The 24330-nt window shown below is 39.1% G+C and overlaps 1 protein-coding gene across 1 annotated transcript in view; it reads left to right on the top strand.

Annotated features, from left to right (window-relative positions):
- The first annotated feature begins 230 nt into the window (after positions 1-230).
- si:dkey-225n22.4 (collagen alpha-1(XXI) chain) overlaps positions 231-24330 on the top strand; it is a 67678-nt gene continuing 43578 nt past the window's right edge. Inside the window, exons 1-14 of the mRNA XM_036582883.1 lie at positions 231-380; positions 8264-8381; positions 12392-12952; positions 15192-15357; positions 16258-16483; positions 20185-20358; positions 20665-20742; positions 22185-22196; positions 22277-22396; positions 22636-22680; positions 22809-22862; positions 22969-23022; positions 23582-23635; positions 24125-24178. Coding sequence (XP_036438776.1) covers positions 8303-8381; positions 12392-12952; positions 15192-15357; positions 16258-16483; positions 20185-20358; positions 20665-20742; positions 22185-22196; positions 22277-22396; positions 22636-22680; positions 22809-22862; positions 22969-23022; positions 23582-23635; positions 24125-24178 — 1677 coding nt within the window. The 5' untranslated portion in view covers positions 231-380; positions 8264-8302. The remainder of the gene's footprint in view (positions 381-8263; positions 8382-12391; positions 12953-15191; positions 15358-16257; positions 16484-20184; positions 20359-20664; positions 20743-22184; positions 22197-22276; positions 22397-22635; positions 22681-22808; positions 22863-22968; positions 23023-23581; positions 23636-24124; positions 24179-24330) is intronic.

Raw genomic sequence — 24330 nt, 5'->3', positions numbered from 1 at the left:
CATGAAACAGAAAATTTCTGTTTAAGGCACATCAATGGACTAGTCATCTTTCAATTATTGGTTAAAAAAAATTCTGATCCACTACTACTGATCCAGTCAACACCTCCACTCAATTTGTAACTTAGCAACGCCTCCCGTGCGCGCATTGGACAAGATGCTTGTCCGTTTGAGCTACTAGCAAATCCCAGCGCAGGTGGGCGGGCCTTTCCTGAATACAGGTGGGGAAAAAAAGGACGCTAAAGTTGGCGGCAACCAAGAACTTCGCTGTGGGATGAGCAAGATTGTACAGCTACTCTGGATAGAAGATTTCTCTCTTGGAAGTTTCCAGCCCTTGAAATTCGAAACGTCTCTTTTATTTATACATAAATTAATGACAGAAGGTAAGAGTGAAGTTTGAATTTTGCATGTTTAAAACATGTAAGACAGGTGGTCATGCACGTGATAGAGATTTGTAATTTTGGGGAAGAGATCTTCTTACAGCCTGCAGGAGCATTTTAGAATTAATTTCTGACATCCCATCATTATCCATCTATCTATCTATCTATCTATCTATCTATCTATCTATCTATCTATCTATCTTCAATGCCTTCAGCTAATAATGTAATCTAAGGAATTCTAAAAAAGTGAACTATTTGACAGGTGTGTTGGGCATTTATGTCACGAATTCTGATATTTTCTTGTAAGTTCCTGATTCCTGTTGGAATTGCTGTGTTCCTGCTGTCTGTGAGGAGCTTCTGAGTTCTTGTGCCATCTGCAGGGCAGGTGGGAGAGTTACTGCTTATTCAACAAGAGCACTTTGAATGGCAACAATCAAAATTAGAATCTTTATTTTTTTAATGATTTAGCATCAGTAAGAAATGAGATTTTAATTGACTGTATAGCCCAAAACAATTCTTTGTTTCTCTGTCAAATACTTCTCATTTTCTAGAAGTACCACTCATTCCTCTCCTGCATTCCCCTACACTTTGTCCCATTCAGAAAAGCAGCACTAAAATAGTACCCTGTGTTTGTCAGTGGGGCTGTGTGCTTTTGTGTTAAGTATATGTCTTGTTAGTTTCATGGGAAGAGAATCTGGCCTGTTTTGATTGGTTAGCTAAATACAGTTTGTCGTCCACTGTCAGTACTCAAGTAAAGGCCAGATTGAAAGAATTCCTTAAAAGTTCCAGTAACATACTGACCGTGGATGGAATAAACATGTCCTCCTTTTGAGTGGTCTGACTTTCAGTGTTTCAGTGGAAGGTTATTTCAGCTTGTAAGCTTGAGAATGGCATAAAAGCAGACCCTCTGTTTTAAGTACTCTTAGCTGAGCTTATCTAATAGGAAGACATGTCTGATCTGAGCTGTAGCATGATTGTTTTGTGACCTCCTTTGTCTCTGGTCCATTTGAACACAGGGAGTTGAGGTTCAATGATGCAGCCAACTATCTGTGTAATTTCAGTGGAGACTCTTGCTGTCTCTACATGGCCAGACATTAGCAGAGGTGAAGCTGCCCACTGTATGTATGCAATGCAATGGGTGAGTGAGCTTCTGAAGGCAGTTTGTATGTTGTTAAAGGAGAGTACCATACACTTTACGCTTAGTAGCCTGGGACAAGTACATTCCTCCCTGGAGCAGTAATGTCTTAGCTTTCCCTGACAAAGATGTGGAGTAGTGGGGCAGATGGCACTTTTGATACAATGTTGTAATGGAGATGCTGTCTACAGTACTGTGCAAGTGACAGACTACGCTTAACTTATTTAACCCCTTAAATGGCCAGTTTTATTACACACTTCTATAACCTAATATTAACTTCAGTTATCATTGAAGTCCCTGAAGTCCCTTAGTATGTAACAACCCTTGAATTTTAAGTGGTTTTAAGGTCATTTCCAGTTAAAACAGCTATTAAGTACTCATTTAAATGTTCATTTTTTATCGTCAGGATGAAATCAGAAGACACATTTTTAATAGAAACCTCAACAACTGAGTATAATTTGTTTTTGCAGTATTTAGTGTGTCCATGTTTTGCATTTATTATGGCTTTCACTCTTTTCAGGAGACTTTTTCAAAGAAATCTGCAGGGATGTTTTTCCACACCTCTAAAGTTCAGTCTTAGAAGCTTGTTGTATTTTCTGTTTCTCATGTTCCAAGTCATCCCAAACACATTCAGTGATGTTGAGGTCTGGACTGTGGGGTGGTCAGTCCATTGTTCTGAGAAAACCAACAGCTTCTTTAATTTGCAAATGTTCTTTTTTGTCTACTTTCTTTTCTCAGTAAGGGCTTCTTGACAGCTACACATCCTATTAGACTCATAGTGTTGAGTTGTCTTCTCACAGGGGAAGGACGGACAGAAACACATGTGGGTGTTTTCAGATCTGAAGCAAGAGTGGAGCTTGGTTTTCTCCTCTCTCTCAAAGATGAAAGCTTTAAGTGCTTTAAATACTCCTTTTTTTAGCCTATTTTCCTTCCTTATTCAAGTGGATTATCTTATGTCTTAATGTCCTCAGACGTATCTCCTGAAATGATTAACTTTCATATAATAGAAATTTGGACCGGTAATTAAATAAACGCTTGGTGGTGTCTGACCTTTGCACAGTAAGTACCTTTGCTGTAAGAGGACATTTGTAGCAACGTTTCTGACAAATGGGAATCCTGAAACAGGTTCTTCTTAAAGAGACAGGAGTCTGATGTAGATAAACATTTCCTCATTCTTTTGGTGCTTTTTTCCTGAGACCACTTTACAGATTAGTTGTGTGCTGCATTAACTGAGTAGTTATTTATGGCAAAATAAATTAAGAGCAAAGGGGAATTAAATATTCTCATTAACACTGTGCTATAATAAATGGGTTACACATTGATTTGGCATCCCACCATCCACATATTTCTTCTACTCATTAGAGAAATAATGCATGCATCTCATTAATATCAAGGAAATTGTTGTCCTCCGAAAAAAATTATGAAAGACTCTGCTATAGCACAGCACATCTGGTGTAGGAGTCTCCACTTTGTGGTCAACCACAAGCCCTCTCTCAGCGGAGAAGCTCATCAGCAGGCATGGCCACTGGCATTGAGAGAGAGAGAGAGAGAGATATGGGCAAAGCATGGCGCGTGATAGAGCAGCAGACTCCACATGTGGACCAGCTGCAGACAAGTGCTTCTCATCCTGTCACAATCAGAAGATAAAGGACGAGGCCAGTGTGTAGAGCATATTTGTTATTTGGTGAAGTTGCTGTTCCCAGCCTGCCTTATTTCAGCCGGATGAGAGTGTTTCAGGAATATTTCACCCAAACTTGAATGATACCTCATGACTACTAGTTAACATGAGCTCATTTGCATTAGTGGCCTCTTCTAGCTTTTGCACGTTTTGTATATTTCTTCCTAATGCATGAGTTTTTTAATCACGAATGAACTGTGATGACCCAAAACAGGACACCTTAGGACTGAGTGGCTCCCTAAGCCCTGCGGTCCTCCTCGAAGGCCACACTTTGGTGATGTCAACAACGTGCAGACCTGTAGGGCAAGAAACCTCAAGGGCTCTCAGTTTAAACATGTGCATTTGGGACAGACTCATGCAACGTGCAGGCTCTGCATGTGCCGCATTGGTCATTTGGTCATACTTGTTTTTTTGTTTTTTTTTTAAATGAGCTAATTTACTCAGCAGTGGCTCACTTCAAATTCCAGAATGGATATGGATATAAATTACAAAAATCAAATACATTTTTAATCACATCTGAGCATCTTCCTTTCACCATGCTGATCAGACAGCTGTAAACAAAACCATCCACTCTGATTGGTTGTCTCATTTTGGGTATTAGGCCACTGCTGAGTCTGCAGCACCTAGAGGGTGCCACTGAGCACCACTGAATTCCAGAAAGAGAAGTGGGACACCCTACAGCCACGCGGCCTTTGCATGCCCTCGCGACTGGACCGTGAGTGTCGTATTTGGGACGGGGCTTTAATCCTGCATTAGGGAAGAAGGTTGTTGGCACAGTACTAACTTCTGGGTTAGTAGAAGGAACTCTCACAAAAATGTAACATTGCCCTCGAGACCAACATTTATCCATTCGTTAAAACTTCTGAATGTTACAATCTATTAAGGTGGGGATAACGTTTTGATATTTATATGTTATTATTATATATTAATAAACATATATTCTATGAATACAACTATTATTTTAAAAGATTTAACCTTTATTGTATTTTTACTTATAGTTTATTTTACCAAGACAATGTTTCACTAATTTAATTTATTTAATAATTAAATATAATTTATTTAATATAATGTGATTTGATATAGGCTAATGAAAGACATAAAAAAAATAACGGTAAAGTGGCCAGTTTTTTTTTTCTAATTATTGTTGTTCTTATTGTTCTTCATTATAGGCCACATTATTAATGTTTAACTGATTCAGAAATGCTATTTGAATGCCACTGAATGGTCTTATTTCAGTTAAACCCTCTGATTATTTCTATTTGATATTTCATACTTTAAATCTATAGCATTAAAAATTGTGCCTACCACCCACATAACATGTAGCAACCAACCCCATGTTGGAGCTGGTTACCACACAAGTGCATAATATGAACTATAGTCATGACTGTAGTAATTCCAGGAAATCTTTTCTGATGTAGAAAGTGTGTAAAATGTTCAGCTTTCATTGCTGGTTATCCTGATGTATGTTATGCCTGGGGTACAAAAAACTGTGCCAACCAACTCTGCTCTCCCCTGTGTTGTTGCAGATGTTAGCAACGGTTTCATTGACTATGCATGTGAATGACATTCCTACCAGATGAACATTTCTTTGTATTAAGGCATGTTTAAGCTCAGAAATACAGCACATCTACGCTAGATCAGTCAAGCTTGCAGCTGAGATTCTTGCAGCACAAGCCTCCATAACATTTGACTTTAAAGTCTCGTGATACTCAGAAGAGAAGCAGGATGTGAGGACTACTGTGTACTTCTGTACAGTGTGGATGAGAATGAGAAAGAGAAAGAGGAAGGCACAGGCTGGGCGTGAGCTGGGCCTTAAGCAGGGGGCCTTCAGAGTGTGCTCAGAAATACACTAAAACAAGGTTCAAAAGCACATGACACCACCAAGGTATAGTTCTCCACTAGCTCCTGTCAAGTTCAGGTCTCAGGCTATGCTTGAAAAGGTCATTACGCCTATAAGCTTGCACAGGTTTCTTTTCTTGGTTGCCAGTGCAAAGCTGTAAAGTTCTTTTTAAAGGTTATCACATTAGCATTGTGTCAGTGTGCTTGGCGCTATATAGGGAACCCTATAAACCACTGAGTTCCCATGCCCTCAGGAATGCCCCGAATGTCTGCTCAGGACCTGTCGTTAGCACCTGTAACACTGTTCATTTTAGAAGACACTGTGTTGTGCAGGAATGATGGATATGTGAGAGAACTCACCCCACTCACCCCCTTCATTTCTCTCCTCATTAAATGATGGCACCAAATCTAATTTCAACACATACATTTGTATGCAAAAGTTTGGGTGCCCCAGGTCAAATTGCATGTTTTGTTGATTTCCCAAGTGAAAATACATTTACACCTTCTCTAGAGAGAACACACTCCTGCACATTTCAATGCACCGTTACTGTGTGTTTGCTGAATTTAATATTTGCAAATGTTTGGCACATTAAATATGTTTGTCCCCAATATGTTAAACTCAAATAAATAGAATGTGTGCACTAAAATATACAGATAAATACCATATTTAAGTTCTCTGTGGGGATCATGTGTAGCTTATTTTCACTTAGAACAAAACAAACCAACAAAACAAAAAAGTTTTACAAGAATAGTTGTTTACAATATGTGAAAGTTGTGAGGTGGGTGGGTTGAAGAGAGCAAAGCATTTGGTTTTCTGAGGAAAAAAGGTTTTTCTTCTGAAGTGAAAGGGCAGGAAGTCCCTCCAGACACGGGCCTCTTTAGCATATTGCACCGGAAATATTCTGTGGTTAGTTGTTCACTAGAGTTTCACTGGCTATTTAGCATTAGCATTGCATGCTAGCTAAAGCGATCGTTAGCATTAGAATTAGGCAACATTTTTAGCCATCCTGCTGGAGTTTGTGTGTGAGTTTTGTTGCTCAACAGATTACATCCACACCTGATTTGTTTTTTCATATCTAATAATCATGTGTATCAATATATATCAAAATACTAAAACGCAACTGGTGGTTTAAATTGTTTTTATTATTATTGTTGCAATATCATTATGTAATGAATATAATTGCAATAGCTAATTATTTCATAGATAAAATTGACCATTTAAATGTTTCTATTATATGAATATTTGTCTTGTATTTATACATGATTAATAACATTTTTTTAAAAATAGAAAAACCAGGTCAATTATACATTCTACAACTTAGATGACCAATTGATGCAAGATTCACCACAGGGGCTTTTTACCACAGGTAGGGGGTCCCGATAGTGGGACAAGATGCCCCTTCTCAGTATTTCCTTTTTTGTGCTTTAAAAACAAAACTGTCTGCTTGTCCAGTGTATTTCCTCTAATTGTGAGGTTGAGGCATCTTCATCCTGCATGGTACACTCTTACACATATACAGTTTAGCTTGGACTAGGTGCCCCCCCCCAAGCCCCAGTGCTCTGGCCAGGGATGATTCTGACTCTCACAAGTGTGTCAGTAAACAGAACATGCTCCTTGTCTATGGCTCTGCTTGTAATAGAAAAAGTGGAATAGAAGTACTTGTCGGATATGCCAGAGGTTTTGGTTGACCCAGCTGCTACCATCTGTTGTTACTGTGGTTTAAGGCAGTATTATATTGAGAGCCAACTATAAAGTGACAACACAGCCACTGCTTGGGAAGTAATTGAAATGCTCTCTACTCCTGCATTGTCTTGCAGTCTTAGTTTTAGATAACTGCAGAATTCTACCTAAAAAAACAGAAAACGTCTGTCATTTCGTCTACAGGTACAAATGCTGCCCCGTGCCGCTTGAGTGAGGGTCTGTGCGCCACTCTGTCCCCCTGAAAATCGGTGCCATGTGCCATGTTTATTTTCATGTTGTGCTCACCAGCTTTCTAACTGACGTCGTTATTTTCCTTGGCTGCAGCCTGTGGTCCGCATGGCAGCACATAGACTTCACTGAAGCGGAGTGAAAAAACAAGACCACATGGCCTTATGGCAACCAAGAAAATGTCCCTCTTCCCAAGAGCTTTTTACAAGGTAGAATAAAAGGGAGGTTGTCACATCCAGCAAAGTGAAAGATGTCTTTTTTTGACCCAAGCGGCGTTAGCAATATTCTAACACATGTTATTTTATTTATATCATCCATATATATCAATTATCTGGGGTGAGTCTGGTTGCCTTGACGCACAAGAGTTGCTAAACAAAACAAAAATATAAATTGAGGTGCAGATTGTGCCCATGCATTGCAAATGAGCAAACAATGCCAGAACCGCATCCAGAATGGTAGCAGAGGGGGATATTCTGGTGGTTAGGCTACTCGAACGATTTGTGAGATTTAAACAAGGCTTAACTCATATATTTTTTTTCTGTTGGAATTAGTGTGAAAATTACCGACATGACCTTTGCTTTCCTTGGTATACAGTATCTGTACAGTATGTGCTTCTTTACTGCATATTTACAGCCAGTGCATTTCCAGAGGAATAGCTTAGGGTGAGTCAAGCGAACAGTTTCTGAGTCAAGAGCTGAATTATCAAGTGTGTTATCAAACATAAAATCTCAGTGCTTCTCATGTCATTGCACTGGTTCTGGGTCATTTGAAGTCGTTTTTTTAAACAGTGGTCCTCAAATCAGTCCTCAGACCCCCAGACGGTCCACATTTTTGCTCTATCTGTATGCATTTAGAGTGAAGTCCTAGCAAGAATGTGGACCACACATGGGAATATGGGAACGTTAGGATGATGCTTTATATACCTATCTGCTGCTATATAAACATTAGAAAGAAATTGGAAGTAGCATCATCATTACCACTACAGCAAATATTACATTTATTTGGAGAGGTAAGTCAAGTAAGTCAGGTAAGTCAAGTAATGCAGCGTTTTAGCACAGTAACCCCACATTGCCCTAAATATTCTGCTCTTCCAAAGTACAATAAATACATCATCAAATATCGGATTGAAATATCAGTCATATTGAATCATCTGTCCGATGCTGATAATTTGCTTAAACAATTATCTACCCACACTGACATGATTATGATGTCGTCATGCAGACCTAGTGATTTTACACTATGTTTGAGAAGTAATATGGTGCATTTTCAGTAATACTTGTTACTTTTTAATCCCCTTTTTGTAGGAACCTGAACACTAAACCTCATTTCGGGGAATCTTGAAGATGTTGATATTGAGGTCACTGACATTGCTGTGGCTCCTCACCTTCACACAGTCAATAGAAGAGGAGGATATTCGAGCAGGTAGGCATGCAGTCTTTGCTGACACAAGCAAAACATCACAGCTGAGTCATTATCAGTAAACATGCACTTTTGTGTCCTTAAGACAAATATTAAAATTAGACCCAATGAAATTAAAATATACATCTTACATCTGATAATGATAATAAAACAAAATATTTGAACCTAAATTAATTTTAAAACATTTTGCCCACTTTTCTAATGTTGAACGATGATGGTTTTTGCTTTTGTCCCCAGTGGTCTAATGTCAAATATAATGGACACAATAAAGACTGAAAATTTGACATTTTCAAGTTAAATATTTACTACTTTGTGTGTTTTTCATTATAAATATTGTTTGATTTATGATTTATAAGTAATTTGTAACTTTATTGTGCACTAAATTAATAAATGTATTCATTTTGTTTATAGACATTTATAGAAAGATACCATTAGCAGGCCTTTGTGTCATTTCCTTTGTGAGAAATCAGTTGTGTCGTAAAAGATGATGTGTCCACATCGTGTGATACATAAAGACATAATATGGCCATCTGGTTACATAATAATGTAATATTTCAATAGGTCATCCTATAATTTCATCATTTTAAAAAATCTTTCTAAGACAAGAACAATATTATTAAGTGTTGGTCATTTGGCTAAATAGGTAACAATAGTTTAGGCCATGTTTGCTAGTTTTAGCCAAAAATGTCCACATAATGCACTGTCCACCTTTTTATATATAGTACAGGGTGATTCAAAAATATTCATCCGATTTCAAAGCGCCATATTTTTACAACCGTGAGGCGCCTAGGAACCAATCACGTACCAACTGAAAGAGGGGGGTCATAGTGTTTTTGACCGTCACCGGAAGATGGCTCCCTTCAGAGGAGATGAGACGCCTGAGCAGGAAACGTTAAGCATTCTCCTCTTCAATAAGAGTGAATCCGTCATAACCGTGCAATGTGATTTTCGTCGGCAGTGAGCCTCCAACAGCTCCGAGCGTTCATCGTTGGTTCCACAACGCTGGACGATCGCATTGAAAGAGCCGTGAGTGCAGCGACACCCGACATGCTCAATCGAGTATAGGATGAATTTGACTATTGCATTGATGTTGTCTGTACAGCTGGAGGAGGTTCATATTGAGCACTTGTAAAATTACATAATAAACTTTATGCTCACTTAAACCATTTACAGTTTACTGCATTGATCTGTAATGATTTATAAGTGAAATAAATCATTTTGAAATCAGACGAATCTTTTTGAATCACCCTTCATTTATAAAACCCAGCAAAATTCTCCTGCATCATTCCGTCAGCATTATGTGTATGAGTGGTCAGCGCCAGCTATGGCTTCCAAATCAAGACATTGAGAAAAAAGCCAGATCGATCCATAAACAATTAATAAGTTATCCTGTGCATTATGGCCCCCAATAAGATATCCAGATCACTAGATAATTATATAATTATTTAATCTGTGGAAGGTTTAGCAGTATTCTTTTGTAATAACATTACAAAAGAAAGTGACAAGAACATCTTTTGTAACTTCAACAACATTATCAAACTTTGTCATCATTGCAAAAGTGATGTTTGAAAGGGTTGACCAGCGTTCCCTGCTAACGTCCTGGCATTCTCTCAGCTGCATTCTTTGTCTAGCTAAAGCAGAAGAGATCTAGAAATAAATAGATGACATAAGTCAATCATCACTTGACGTCAGTTGTCAATCATGAACAATACTCAAAAATGGGCAAAACTACAGAATTCATCCTTCACCTAACTGCCTGTCTATGCCAGACTGATGAGAGCAGAGATTGGTGTGGGGAGATGGCAGAAAGGTTTTCCTGTTTATTCTTGCTATTCAAAGATTTCTCGTTCACGGGTTCAGCTCTTCAGCATCTTTCTCCTCCTGACATCAGACAGCAAAGATGCTATAAAAGCTTTTAGTATTTCATTTTTTGTTGCTGTTGTCCCTATAGCCATGAACCACACAACACACCATATTTTACAACCCCTTTCCAAAAAGTTAAGAAGCTGTGCAAAATGTGTCTAAAAACAGAATGCAATGATGTACAAATCATTTAAACCCTGTATTTAATTGAAAATATTACAAAGATAACATATGAAATGTTGAAACTGAGAAATTTTATTGTTTTTGAAAAATATGTGCCCAATTTGAAGTTAATGCCAGCAACACATTTCAAAAAAGTTGGGACAGGGGCATGTTTACCACTGTGTTGCATCACCTCTTCTTTAACCACACTCTGTAAGTGTTTGGGAACTGAGAAGACCAACTGACTGTAGTTTTGAGAATGAAATATTTCCCCATTCTTTCTTGATACAGTATTTCAGCTGATAACAAGTCAAGTGGTCTTTAGCCTGGAGGAGCCTGTCCATGATTTCCAAAAAGAATTTCAAATTCTGATTTGTCAGACCACAGGACACTTTACCACTTTGGCTCATTCCATCTTAAATGAGCTCTGGCCCAGAGAAGTCTGAGGCAATTTCTGGATCCAGTTTATATATAGTTTCTTCTTTGCATTTTAGAGTCTTAACTTGCATTTGTGGATGCAGTGATGAACTGTGTTCACAGACAATAGTTTTTGGAAGTGTTTCTGAGTCCATGCAGTGATTTCCACTACAGAATTATGTCTGTTTTTAATGCAGTGCCACTTGAGGGCCTGAAGATCATGGCCAGCCAGTATTGCTCTGTGGCCTTGTCCCTTGCATATAGAGATTTGTCAGGATTTTCTAAATAGATGATGGAATCAGTAGATGATGGTATCCCAAAGTTCTTTGTTACTGTGCAACTGTGATGTCAAATGAATGTTATCTACACAACAATGCTGTCTTGTTGATAACATTTTGTGAATTATTCCATGATTTATGGTGTTATAGTATACAATGGCAACAAATTCCTATTTATAGAATACCTAATTACATTTTAGATCATGGCTTCAGTTATAGATAATTGCCAATGTGCCAGATGTACACTAAATTTTATCTAGATGTCTTTCCACCCTTTTATTTTGATAAAAGAATACTTCAGTTACATTATCAATTGTTACATTTAGTTACATCATAAATGACAATAAAATATGATATTAAAGTGTCAAAAGGGACGAACTTGAGCAATTCTTTTTGTTTACTTTGTATGGCAGTTTTCAAATAGTGGCTGTATTATCTGTAGATGAAGAACACATGATTTGCATAAATTGTATTTCTACAAAGGAAATCCCTCTGTAGAAATGTACATTTTACTTTATAAAAGACTGCAGATACTTTTCATTACATGTTTCAGTGATTTTCTAAGTGAACATAAGTACACATCCTTTACAGGGAACACATTTCTGCACAATTTTAATGCACAATTACTGTTTATCTGCTGAATTTAACATATTGGGAAAAATAAAACAAAAAATGTGGCCTGTGCAAAAGTTATGGCACATTTTAAATTTTCTATTTTATTTTTACCAATATGATCATTTCAACAAAAAGTAGATATTGTGCACTAAAATTAACAGAAAAAACCCATATTTAGGTTTGTTCCCTGTAGAAAGATGTGGTAACTTATTTGCACTTGGAAAATGAACAAAACATGAAATCTCACCAGGAGTTTTCGAACTTCTGCATACAACTGTATATAATTACTAATCAGAATATTGATGCAAATTTTCCATTTTCCAGATGTCAAAAAGTCACAGTTTGGTGATAATGACCTAGTTATCCTTCTAGCAGTACTAGCTGTATGTGCAAACAGAATGATACAACGGAATCTATTTACAAGGTTCACATTAAAGATGTGCTAATGAGTTATTCAGCATGTGTTTGTAGCCTTTGCTGTACCAGGTCAAAACAGTAGCACATACTTCTGCACCAATATTTACCTCTATGCATCTCAAAAGATACAGGATTGTGTATCCACTGTCCCTAAAACTTCATTCCTTAGGATGCTAAAGACATAAACTGATCCTAGATCAGCCCTCTTGCTCTGAATATATTAACAAACTGTGCCCTGTGTCTTTCCCTGACGCTCTGTAGGTTGCAGCACAGCTGTGAATGATCTCGTGTATATCATTGATGGTTCTTGGAGTGTGGGCTATGAAGACTTTGATAAGGCCAAAAGCTGGCTGGTCAATGTCACCAGTGGCTTTGATGTGAGTGCGCTCTACTCTCAAGTGGCCGTGGTGCAGTACAGTGACACGCCCAGGCTGGAGATCCCACTGGGCCTGCACCAGAATGCTCAAGAGCTCATTGAGGCAATCCAAGCCATCAGATACCTGGGCGGCAACACGCAGACAGGCCGTGCCATCACGTTTGCTGTCAACCACGTCTTTGCGTCTTCGCAGCGTGGTGACACTGTTAAGAATCGCATTGCTGTGGTGGTGACGGATGGCAAGTCTCAGGATGACGTGGTGGATGCCAGTGAGGAGGCTCGAGCGCAGGGAATCATCATGTTCGCAGTGGGAGTGGGATCAGAGATCACCAACTCAGAGCTGATAGCCATCGCTAACAAACCCTCCAGTGACTATGTCTTGTACGCAGAGGACTACACCAACATCGACCGCATCCGTGACTCCATGAAGCAGAAGCTGTGTGAAGGTGAGACTCTGAGAAGAGAGCAACACAGTGAAAAAGCCTTACTGAGGCTTGTACAGAGCTGTCAGGGTGTGTTGAGGTTGTCGTGTGGCAGGGTGTCAAACTCGGCTCCTTCCAGGTCACAGCTCTGCAGACTTCAGTGTTCTCCATCATTTCACACACCTGATTCAATTACTCAGCGAATTTGCAAGACCTTCATGAGTTTTCATTCAGTGTTAGAAGAGAGAAAATGCTAATCTCTGCAGAACTGTGGCTCAGAAGGAACCCACTTTGATACCACATTTGGAGTAGCCCTGCTATGAAAATCTTTTGTTTTCTCTGCTTTAACACACCTGGTTTAATAAATCAGGTAATTAGGAAGTCATTTCTGAGTTAAAGTAGGTGCATCAGAGGAAAAAAACACTACAAAGTGCAGGTCTGGAGAACTCCAGGACCAGGGTTTAGAGGAGCTATAGCAGAGAGCTGTTGAAAATTGAACACATGAATGGATTTACACTGAGTGACCAGTTTGAGGTTTTTCTAGCTTTTGTACCTGCTGCACACATTGGTCATTTTATCAGATACACATACACTATTTTAAAGATGTTAAAGATAAATATTTATATTTTACGATTGGATCAGACAGAGCAGTGCTGCTGGAGTTTTTAAACAGTGCATCCACTCACTGCCCACTCTATTAGACACTCCTTAACTGTTGGTCTATTTTGTAAATGTAAAGTCAGAGACAGTAGCTCATCTGCTGCTGCACAGTTTGTGTTGGTCATCCTCTAGTCCTTCATCAGCGGTCACAGGACGCTGCCCACAGGACGCTGTTGGCTGGATATTTTTGATTGGTGGACAATTCTCAGTCCAGCAGTGACACTGAGGTGTTTAAAACTCCAGCAGCACTACTGTGCCTGATCCACTCAGACCAGTGCAACACACACTAACACACCACCACCATGTCAGTGTCACTGCAGTGCTGAGAATGGTCCTGTGGGGGTTCTGACCATTGAAGAACAGGGTAAAAGGGGGCTAAACAAGGTATGAAGAGAAACAGATGCACTACAGTCTGTAATTGTAGAACCACAAAGTGCACCTATATGGTAAGTGGAGCTGATAACATGAACAATACATCTAGATACAGGGTAGGTGTACCTCATGAAGTGCTTTAAAAAAGCATTGCCAAATAGAATGGGATGCACTGGAGCGTTGGTAAGAAGGGTGTGAAGCCCCCCAGCATTGGGTTGTGGAGCCATAAAACTGTTCTTCGGAATAACAGAGCTCCATCCAGTTTGGACAGAGATGGAAAATACTTGAGTAACTGTGCTTGAGTTTTGTACTCAAGTATTTCTGAAAGATATGTCCTTAAGAAATATTGAAATTACCCATCTTCTGGACAAACTCATCCATTTTACTCTCTACTGGAGTGTAGATCTCATGTACTGGAGTTTCATTTGTATGTACTGCAGCATTCTTTTCCAGACTGAAAATCTGCATTATAATCTTTCAAGTGGTGTTTAAAGTATTTATGTGTGTAGTTAGTGAGTTGGTATTATTCAGTACAGTGCAGTCTTTTTATTGTATGTGGCACATGAAAGATAACAAAGGAATGGTAATGTGCCTAATATCAACATTTATTTTAATTGTTGGCATATTAAACAAGATCAGTTATCAACCCAAGGCTTTTGTATATTTTTTGTAAATTGTATACCAGCAAAGTGCCCTTACATGGTTTTAACTTGTGAAAGAACGCTGGTCTCAAACTGATACTGCTAGACAGGAGTTTAAAGTTCAAGGCCGAATGTGACTAACAAGCAAGTTCACATAGCAGAGTGTTTTACATACACGTGGCCTACAGGCATGAGTTTGTACACTGATGTTGTTTTTTTCTTTTAGGGCAAGCTTGCTTAGTAAACCTGTGATCACAACAAAAGTACACTACTGAGAATGTTGGAAGTGTTTCAGTTCTTGAGGGACTTTACAGTCATATGTGTCAGAGACACAGACCTATCAGAAGCATAAAGAAGAATTTTTAAAACTGTTTTTATGCATTTAGAATTTAATTGATTTTCCTAGATATTCGGTTTCAGGGTGATGATTAAACGTAGAGTTTGGTGAGATGTTATGATTGTCAGGTATTAAGAGATCATGCAGAAGAAGACAGTCATGAAGTTTCCTGGTTTGAAAGCTTGTATGACACGCTGTGTGATGGTGCTATGTTGTAAGAGGCTTCCATAACACTTCTTCTGCTCTACTGCAGAGTCTGTTTGTCCCACGCGTATTCCTGTGGCCTCTCGGGATGAGAAGGGCTTTGAGCTGATACTGGGGATGAAGATCCACGAAAAAGCCAAGAAGATCCAGGGCTCCCTGGGCTCTGAGACAGCCCACCTCTTGAACAAAGGGGCAGACATTACTGAGAAGACAAGGTAAGAAGAAAAGATAAAGTTGCATTTTTTGAAAAATGCACCTTCTGGATTCCCAGAGTGTGCTGAAGTGTAAGTCCCAAAGGGAGACGGCTGGCACACGCCTGCACAAAAACAACACTGGTCACACTGTCTCAGTGTGGTTGGCCATGTAACCAAACAGATCAAATCTGATGCCTGACTGACTGATGAGCAATACAGAGAGAGATCCTTCTGTCCTTCCCTGGCAACGAGAATAGGGTAAATCATGCTTCAGTAGCCTCTGGTCTTGGTGGCATATCTGTGACCTGAGCCCAAGTTCTAGCAGTAGAAGTGCACTTAGTGATTGCTTAATTGAGTGCACACTTTTTTGACAGTCCCACTTAAGTCTAGTGTTTGTCAACTGCATATTTATTTATAGCAGTCAGTAGTTCCTTAATACCAGACAGACATGATTAGCTAGCATATTTATAAATGAAAGCATGGTCAATTATGCCTTCATTTGCTCCAAGCAACAGCATCACTTTAGCATACAAGCCCTTGATCAAGGTATGAAGGTCACTCTGTATGTTTATTATACTGTCATATGCTGTCATGAGTTGCCATAACAAATAGTGTTCAGAATTATATAACAATGTCATGTTACCATTTTCACTAAGTGTACTCTAGTTAGCCATCATGACGTCACATATTATGGCATCTCTGATGAGGTAATGGTAACATCACACTCGTATATTACTGGACATAATCTGTCATGACAACCCATGACAGCATATGACATCTGCCATGGCTTGTTTATGGTATGGTCATGTCAATGTTATGTAACAGAGTTTAAGTAAAGTTTTACCGAATATATTGTTCTTTGATTCTCCTTTCAAAATGCTGCAAACATGTGACCAATGGGATTTCCACATTGCTTTCAAGGGATATCTTCCCAGAGGGTCTTCCCCCTTCCTATGTGTTTGTGGCCACTGTGCGGCTGAAGGGGGCTGCGAGCAAGGAGAAGTTTGACCTCTGGAGAGTGCTTTCTAAAGATAAACAAGTGCAAGTGGCTGTGACGCTACATGGACAGAAGGAGTCTGTCACTTTCACTACCACAGACACAGAAGATGGGGAACAAAGAGTCACTTTTAATGCACAAGATGTTCAGGTTTGTTTTTTTGTATAATAGCATTGTGTCTACAACCTCATTTCCTATTCAAGACAGTTGCTGAATACGTGACTTGCAGTGTCTTTTCTAGCATGAGGTGAGATTTAAAAATTAGACCTTTTTTTTTTAATAGATATAGCACACCACAGCTGGCCACCATCACTGTGTCCCTCCTCAGTGTACATTCACTTGTTAACTGTGCAAGTGAATAATAAGGTAGCTGACATCAAGTAGCTAATTAAGGTAATTGTTTCTCCTAGCAAGCTAAACAGCTTAGTTGGCCTAAATTTAGGGACATAGGGCCTATTTACACCTTGCTTCAACATGTGTTTGTGGCGATCAGATCACGTTCGGACCGCAAAAAAAAAAGGGGTGCAGTGTGATCGGATTATGATCGGCTCACTCAAACCACATTGAAAAGTGGTCAGAGATTAATCTTGACTACATTTAACACAAGTGTAACCGGAATGCGTTTTTCACTATCCGTATACAGTTACATGAGCGGAAACGCATCTGCTGAGTCCTGACTAGCAGGTGAGAAGATAAACAATAAAATGAAAAGTGGAAGATACACAAGGCTGAAGTTACTCTCACGCCAAGAGCCTTCTTGCAAACTGAGACAATGAAAGTGTTCGAGCCAAGCTTGTCGACTCATAACAGGGCAAAAAGTCAATAGAAGTAGAATGGAAATGTATTTTTACATGGGAAAAGTGCAATCAGATTTCAACTGGCCACACTGAGGATGAATCATAGTGAAAAGTGTAAATAAAATCCGGACAAAGTATATCCATATATGATCCAGACACAAAATACATGTTAATACAAGATGTAAACAGCTCAACATCTTAAAGGGGAATTCCATTGATTTGCATAATTCAGTGGTTGTGTGCATTAAAGTGAAACTTACCAACTTTCTTTTCAGTGGTGGTGACAGGAACGAGGGGTCACAATGTTTACAACTTGAATGTAGCCATTTTTGTAACTATCCATATTGACCACTTATACGTAGTTATATGTAGTGTTGATATTTGTAAGATAGTACTAAATCTAAATTTTTTTTTTTAAACTAATACAAAGCCCTGCATGTACCTCTCCACCATGAAAGGATTTTCAAAGATATGTTTTACACCAAAAGCTCATCTCAAAACTGTTGTAAAACAATGTATCAGACATCAGGTATCATACTTGTAACCACCATTATGAACAGTTCTGGCTCGTTCTAGAAAGGAGCATTTCATATCAAGCCACTCTGAATGACTTTGTTTACATCCTAACATTTGAATTATGCAGGGGCTTTGAGAGTGCGTTGAGGATGTGTGTGAGCCACTCATGCCACATCTTTCTCTCTCTCTTTCCCTCTCTGATGCACTGACAGCACGGCCAAGGGAACCTTGTTGTGACAGCAACACACTGGGGAATTCATGCATGTGAATGGTGAAGGAGCATGTGTGTGTGTGTGTGTGTGTGTATATATATATATATATATATATATATATATATATATATATATAATATATATATAAACATATATATATATATACACACACACAACCCCATTTCCAAAAAGGTTGGGATGCTGTGCAGTATGTAACTAAAAATAGGATGCAATGATACGCATATCATTTAAACCATATTTTAAAATGAAAATAATACAAAGAATTTTAATGATATTATGTTCGGTATATATATATATATATATATATATATAATATATATATATATATATATTACATGTTATATAACCTACCGTACTTCACCATGACTGTTTGTTGTTTACAGTCTACTGTACTTGTTTACTATCTACTGGTTATGGCTTTCGGGTTCAGTACCTGAAAGCGTTACACCATTAAATGTGTGTATATTTCACCTTAAAAGTGATGTAACAGCAGAGAGAGTCTTCTAGTCTTTAACACACCAAAGACTTCAGAGTGTGGAAAGCAGGCACTGAGTGAGACTGATGTGTGTAAATCTGGAAATACTGTCCATGTTTCCATGCTAGTTCTTAGGGCAGTTTTTCCACTAAAGCACTTTAATATCACCTTAATATTCCCTTTTTTATTTGTATTTTTTTCAACAGTTTACCTTTACCATTACCCAACTTTATTCCCTTAGATGCTCTTCCATATTTCCAAGCACTTTTGTCATGTTCTCAGAGCAGTAATGCTTCTGGAGGTGCAATTAATGCCAACAGTACATGCAAAAGCAATGGAAAAGCAGATTTTCCACTTGCCTTCCCTTCTTCACAGTGTTCAAGAGCAAAAGCTTGTTTTGGAAAAGGCAGGAATTCGGTCAGTTTCCCTTGTGGCACAGCAGCCCTTTCATAAGTGGCATCCTAGCTATGTATTTGAGGAACAGGATGCATCAAATGTTCCCACTTTTTTGTCTTAGAAGCTCAGTCCAGCACTTTAAACAGAGATGACAGTGTGTCTCTGGAATTCAGTTTCATTCATTTTAATACTAAAATAAATAAATGTTTATTTATTTACAAATAATGCCCTGTTTACAGTTATGGGTTCATTTTAAGCACAATGTCCATCAAATATCTATTGAATGCACAAAAACCTTCTGTATCAGAATTACAAGAGGCCCATATCTGATAACTTGTTTATAGTTCTCTAAATGAAGACAGACCTTTTTACTGTGCTGGAGAGAAATGCACTGCCCAGAGACTTTCCTAATTATTATAGCTGATGAAGAAATATACTTATTTACAGCTGAGTGACTGCATTCTTTGAACTCTCCTTCAGTTGGTTAGGTTTTATTGTTGTATGTAGAGGTGGTCTGTTTTTCTTATTTGCCAATGATAATATCATAAATGCTGATTTATGTCTAGTTTATGCCCGAGGAGCTGAGGGCGTAATTACTCTGTATTATTCATTACATGTTTTTCAAACCTCTCAGCGAAAGAGTACTCCTCTAGGGTTTTTCTTCATTGCCTTTCAGCCAGACCACATTTACACTCCTTTGTACTCACTGTTCACTTTGTTATTCGCCCCTAGAACCACCATCTTTTGACGTGCCATCCTAGCTCTTCATGAATGGCCAATTTCGTACTGCAAAAGTGGGTTGCCCATATATTATTTGGTTAGTGGACCACTGTCAATCCATGTCCTGAGAATGCTCCACCACCCAAATAATACCTGGTTATCAGTGCGTCTTGTGGTCATTAACTGGCCAATGATGATTGAGATACAGAGTGGCTGACAAAATCTGCAGCAACAGATGGGCTACAGTCTGCAATTGTATACCTAAACAGTGGACCTCTATGGTAGATGGAGCTAGTGTGTAGAAGTAAAGTAGATGGTTACTGTAAGCTTGACCACATCTGCATTCTTAACTTAAGCAGTAACTTTAACCACAGACCTCAAATCAGCTCCTTAAAAATAAAGTTGCCAAGTAGGTTCTTCAGAGTGATGACATAGAACCTTCCAGGATGCTTCTTTAAAGACCCATTTTTGTAAATAAGATATGTGAGTGTAAGGGACCTATTTAAAGTTTAAAGAACATCCACATGATGCAAAAGTTCTATACTCATTAAAGTTTTTTTTCCCCCGAACCAAAGATCCAAGCCAAAAACAAGTTTGCAACCTTTATTTTTCAAGATTACAAGCCATCCTCGATAGTCCACACTGTATAGGTCACTCTCTCAGGCTGATTCATTGCCATACTATGAAGCTTTAATCTGTTCTCTCATATCACAGAGGCTCTTTGATGGAAGCTGGCACCAGCTGAAGATCCTGGTTCGGCCGAGTCGTGCCATCTTTTATGTGGATGACAAGGAGATCCAAGGAATAAATCTGGAGCCAGTTGTGCCCATTTACATCAATGGCAAGACTCAGATATCCAAACGCTACAGTTCTGAGGCCACAGTTCCTGTGAGTAGCAAGAACCAGAGCATGCAGTCTGACTATTCCAGAAATGGCTTTACGGTATGATTGCCCAGCATTGCCAGACAGCTGGAGCCTATGTAAATATACGCCATGGAAGGCCACAAAAACTTTGAACAGCTGTATATATAAAACAATGCAGAGTTTATAGTTTTACTCTGCGCTGCAGGAAGTGAATTAACAAAAACTGCTAGAGGCTCATTGTACACACATTTGCAGTGACCCAGTCTATACACTGCTTTTTGTGTAGGGCATACTAATGCTGTAATAATTGCCCTGTATGCATTTTCACAGATCGAAATCCAGAAACTGAGGCTCTATTGTGACCCACTGCAAAGCGAGAGAGAGACTGCGTGTGAAATCTATGCTGTGGTAAGAGTGTGTGTACTTGCATGAACTTTCTTTGATTTATTCACTTAACTCCACACACTGATTGGCCACTTCATTACGTACATCTCCTTACATCCACAATTTCCGTTGTATCAGCTCGACTTACCATGTTGGTACACTTTGTAGTTCTACAATTATAGACTGTAGTTCTGTTTCTGTGCATATTTTGTTAGCCTCCTTTTATCTTGTTTGTCAGTGGACAGGACAACCACAGGACCACCACAGGACCACCACAGAGCAGGTATTATTTGAGTGGTGGATCATTCTCAGCACTGCAGAGCCGCTAATGTGGTGATGGTGTGTTAGTGTGTGTTGCGCTGGTATGAGTGGATCAGACACAGCAGTGCTGCTGGAGTTTTTAAACACCTCAGTGTCACTGCTGGACTGAGAATAGTCCACCAACCAAAAACATCCAGCCAACAGCATCCTGTGGGCAGCGTCCTGTGACCACTGATGAAAGACTAGGATGACCAACACAAACTGTGCAGCAGCAGATGAGCTATCGTCTCTGACTTTACATCTACAAGGAGGACCAACAAAGTGTGTTTGTCTAAAAGAATGAACAGTAGGTGGGCTCCAGCAGCACTGCTGTGTCTGATCCACTCAGACCAGCGCAACACACACTAACACACCACCACCACGTCAGTGTCTCTGCAATGCTGAGAACGATCTACCAACCAAATAACACTTGCTCTGTGGTGGTCCTGTGCGATCCTGAATGTATTGAAGAACAGAGTGAAAGAGGGCTCTCAAAGTACGCAGAGAAACAGATGGACTACAGTCTGTAATTGTAGAACTACAAAATGTACCTATATAGTAAGTGGAGCTGATAAAATGGACAATGAGTGTGTGTGTGTGTGTGTATATATATATATTTATATATGTATGTATGTATATGTGTATATATAAGGAAGGTAAATGATATATTATGATTAATACCACCTTTATTAATGTAATATTTTTTTTCCATTGTACCTCAGCTATAATTTCTTTCAAAGGTTCAATCCAAAATAGTTAAAAATGGATATACATAATTTTTGGTGGAAAACAAGGGAGTGCTATTAGCACTCAAATAGGTTTTGGCACTTCTGGCACAGCTTCATAACAGCAGTGCTTCACATTAGTGACACTGTGTGTCCTTGGTTTTTCAGCTATTTTGACGCAAATTGTAAAAACATGGCAACAAAGTCTAATTTTACACAAAGCATGATTTATTGGAATACATTTTCATCGAATTAAGATTAAAACAAAACATCTCTTCTACTGACAAACAAAATGTGGCATCAGTTGAAAATTTAGAATCACTAAATATGGTAATAATGGTGACTTCTACGGCTTTAAGTTACGACACAAGTACACACTTCCTCCACTGTCAATGTTATATGTCTAACCTTTGGTCTCCCTTTCTTCTTTTGCTTGTACAGGATGATGAAAGGGTAAGTGATGTTTTTGGTGTTATTTCCTAATGTTTGTAGTGTGATCTGAGCATGGCTTCAGTGTGCATTTCTCTACTCAGTGTCCTCTGGACCGGACACCACCTGAGGACCCAACAGAGGAGGAGGAGGATTGTGACTGTGCTGGGGGGGTTCCTGGACCACCTGGACCACCTGGACCACCAGGGCCACTGGGGACAAAGGTCAATTTTCTCCATCTGAAATTTCAGCTCTCACTCACACACCTTAAACATTATGTAATATGTTTAATAATGTGGTCAACATACCAGATATGTCATTATTAGTTGTAATTGCATTTTATGAGGAGTTAACAAGATCCATAAATGTTGACTTTGCTGTATTTGATTGGATGGAAATATTTGGCATAATGAAATTATGTATATTATTTGTTTTTTGACTGTGGTTAATAATCACTCTGCAGGGTGAGAAAGGAGAGAATGGACTTCCAGGCCCTGACGGTAAGCCTGTGAGTACTGCTTCCATTCACTCGCTTTGGAAAGAACAGTTACCACCATTATCACAGAAATACATTGTGCTGGATCTACAGTAATAGTCATGTGAGTATGATTGTATTTTGAAAATGTTGTTTTTAAGGGCGTGAAAGGTGAGCAAGGGATCCCCGGAGAGCCAGGTAAACCAGGGGAGAAGGTACGATTTCTGTGCTATGACTTCTGACTTTTTATTTTTTTGTTAAAGATGCGTGAAAAAGTATACCGTGTGCTAAACTATTATGTTCTTCACTCTCCCCAACCAGGGTGAAGCTGGTTTCCCTGGGCCCAAGGGTGATACAGGAGTAAGGGGCTACAAAGTAGGTTGAATCAAAATAATCTAAATGAAACATCTAATTTAATAAAGCAGAACATTTTTGGAACTAATAGTGATGGGTTTTTTTGTAGCCTGGTTCGCAGTAGCTGTAATTAACCAGGAAGGGCAGAATCAGTATTATATTAGAATACTGCAGTTATTTAATGATTGCTGTACCCTCATTTCATGGGAGATATTCACTTAAAGTAAGGGTCAGTGCACCTTGTGACAGTCTTGTTTCCAGTCTGTGCCTCATTATGAGTTCTATGTTTCTGGGGTTTTCAAAAAAAAAAAGACTTACAAAGAATAATAACATATTTCCCCTTAACTCTGTTATCAGATGAAGAAGGACACTATGGGCTCGCTGTGTGTATGAATATTGTGACTCGAGGTTGATCTGCTATGTGTGATGTTATTGCATGAAGAATTGCTCTTGACTGTATAACTGTTCTTAAGAGAAATAGAAAGACACTAAGAAGATTCTCAAGAAGTTTTTATGCAGAATAATAGTATATCTTAACTTTTCTTGCCACATATTTGCTAAACTGGTTCTGTATCTACAGGGTGAGAAGGGACAGCCAGGTTTACCTGGGAGACCAGGCCTACCAGGACTGAAGGTAAGATCTGAGCCTTTCTAGTTGTGACCCATGGAACCTATAGCAGTACCCCCCTGTGTTAGCACCACAGTGGCTCTCTTTATGAGTTCTGCCCTGGTATTTGACTGGAGGTTTAAAACAGATGGTGGTGGGTCCTGTGGAAGGAGGGCAGGAGAATAGAGTCAGGCCTGTCCTTTCCAAAACATACGGCGAGGAAGCAGATGGATTTGTTTTTATATGTAACACATTGCTAAAGAGCGGGCAAGTAGGGCAATGCGTAAATAGCCGCCAGTCAAAAATACTTTGGCTCATCTCATGTGTGAGTTTAAGGCTGCTCTGTATTCTAGCCAAGATCCCTATAGTGGCACATGATCAAACATGGAGGCTGCCGGAAGGCCCTGAAAAAGAGCTGTGGATTAACATGAAATACTTTTGCAAAAGATTGGGCTTTTCTCTCACCTTCAAAAAACATCCACACAATGCATTGCTAAAAAATCCTTGTCTCAACAGCAGCCTCAAGGTGGGAAAGGTGAACAAGGACCCCCTGGAGAGCCGGGCCCAAAGGTAATGTTCAAAGGCATGTCTGTTGTTCACATACAGCGGAGATTTTGGATTGTTCTTGTTCTGCAGCAGCCCCGTGATACAGGCACACAATGTCTTCTTTAGTGGCGCTTAATAGATTTGCTATGTTCTAAAGCAGAAAAAAGAGCAACAAT

Source organism: Colossoma macropomum, unplaced genomic scaffold, assembly GCF_904425465.1.
Source record: "Colossoma macropomum unplaced genomic scaffold, Colossoma_macropomum, whole genome shotgun sequence".
Lineage (NCBI taxonomy): Eukaryota > Metazoa > Chordata > Actinopteri > Characiformes > Serrasalmidae > Colossoma > Colossoma macropomum.
The sequence above is the reverse complement of the archived record's forward strand: the minus strand, read 5'-3'. Positions and strand labels throughout refer to the sequence as shown.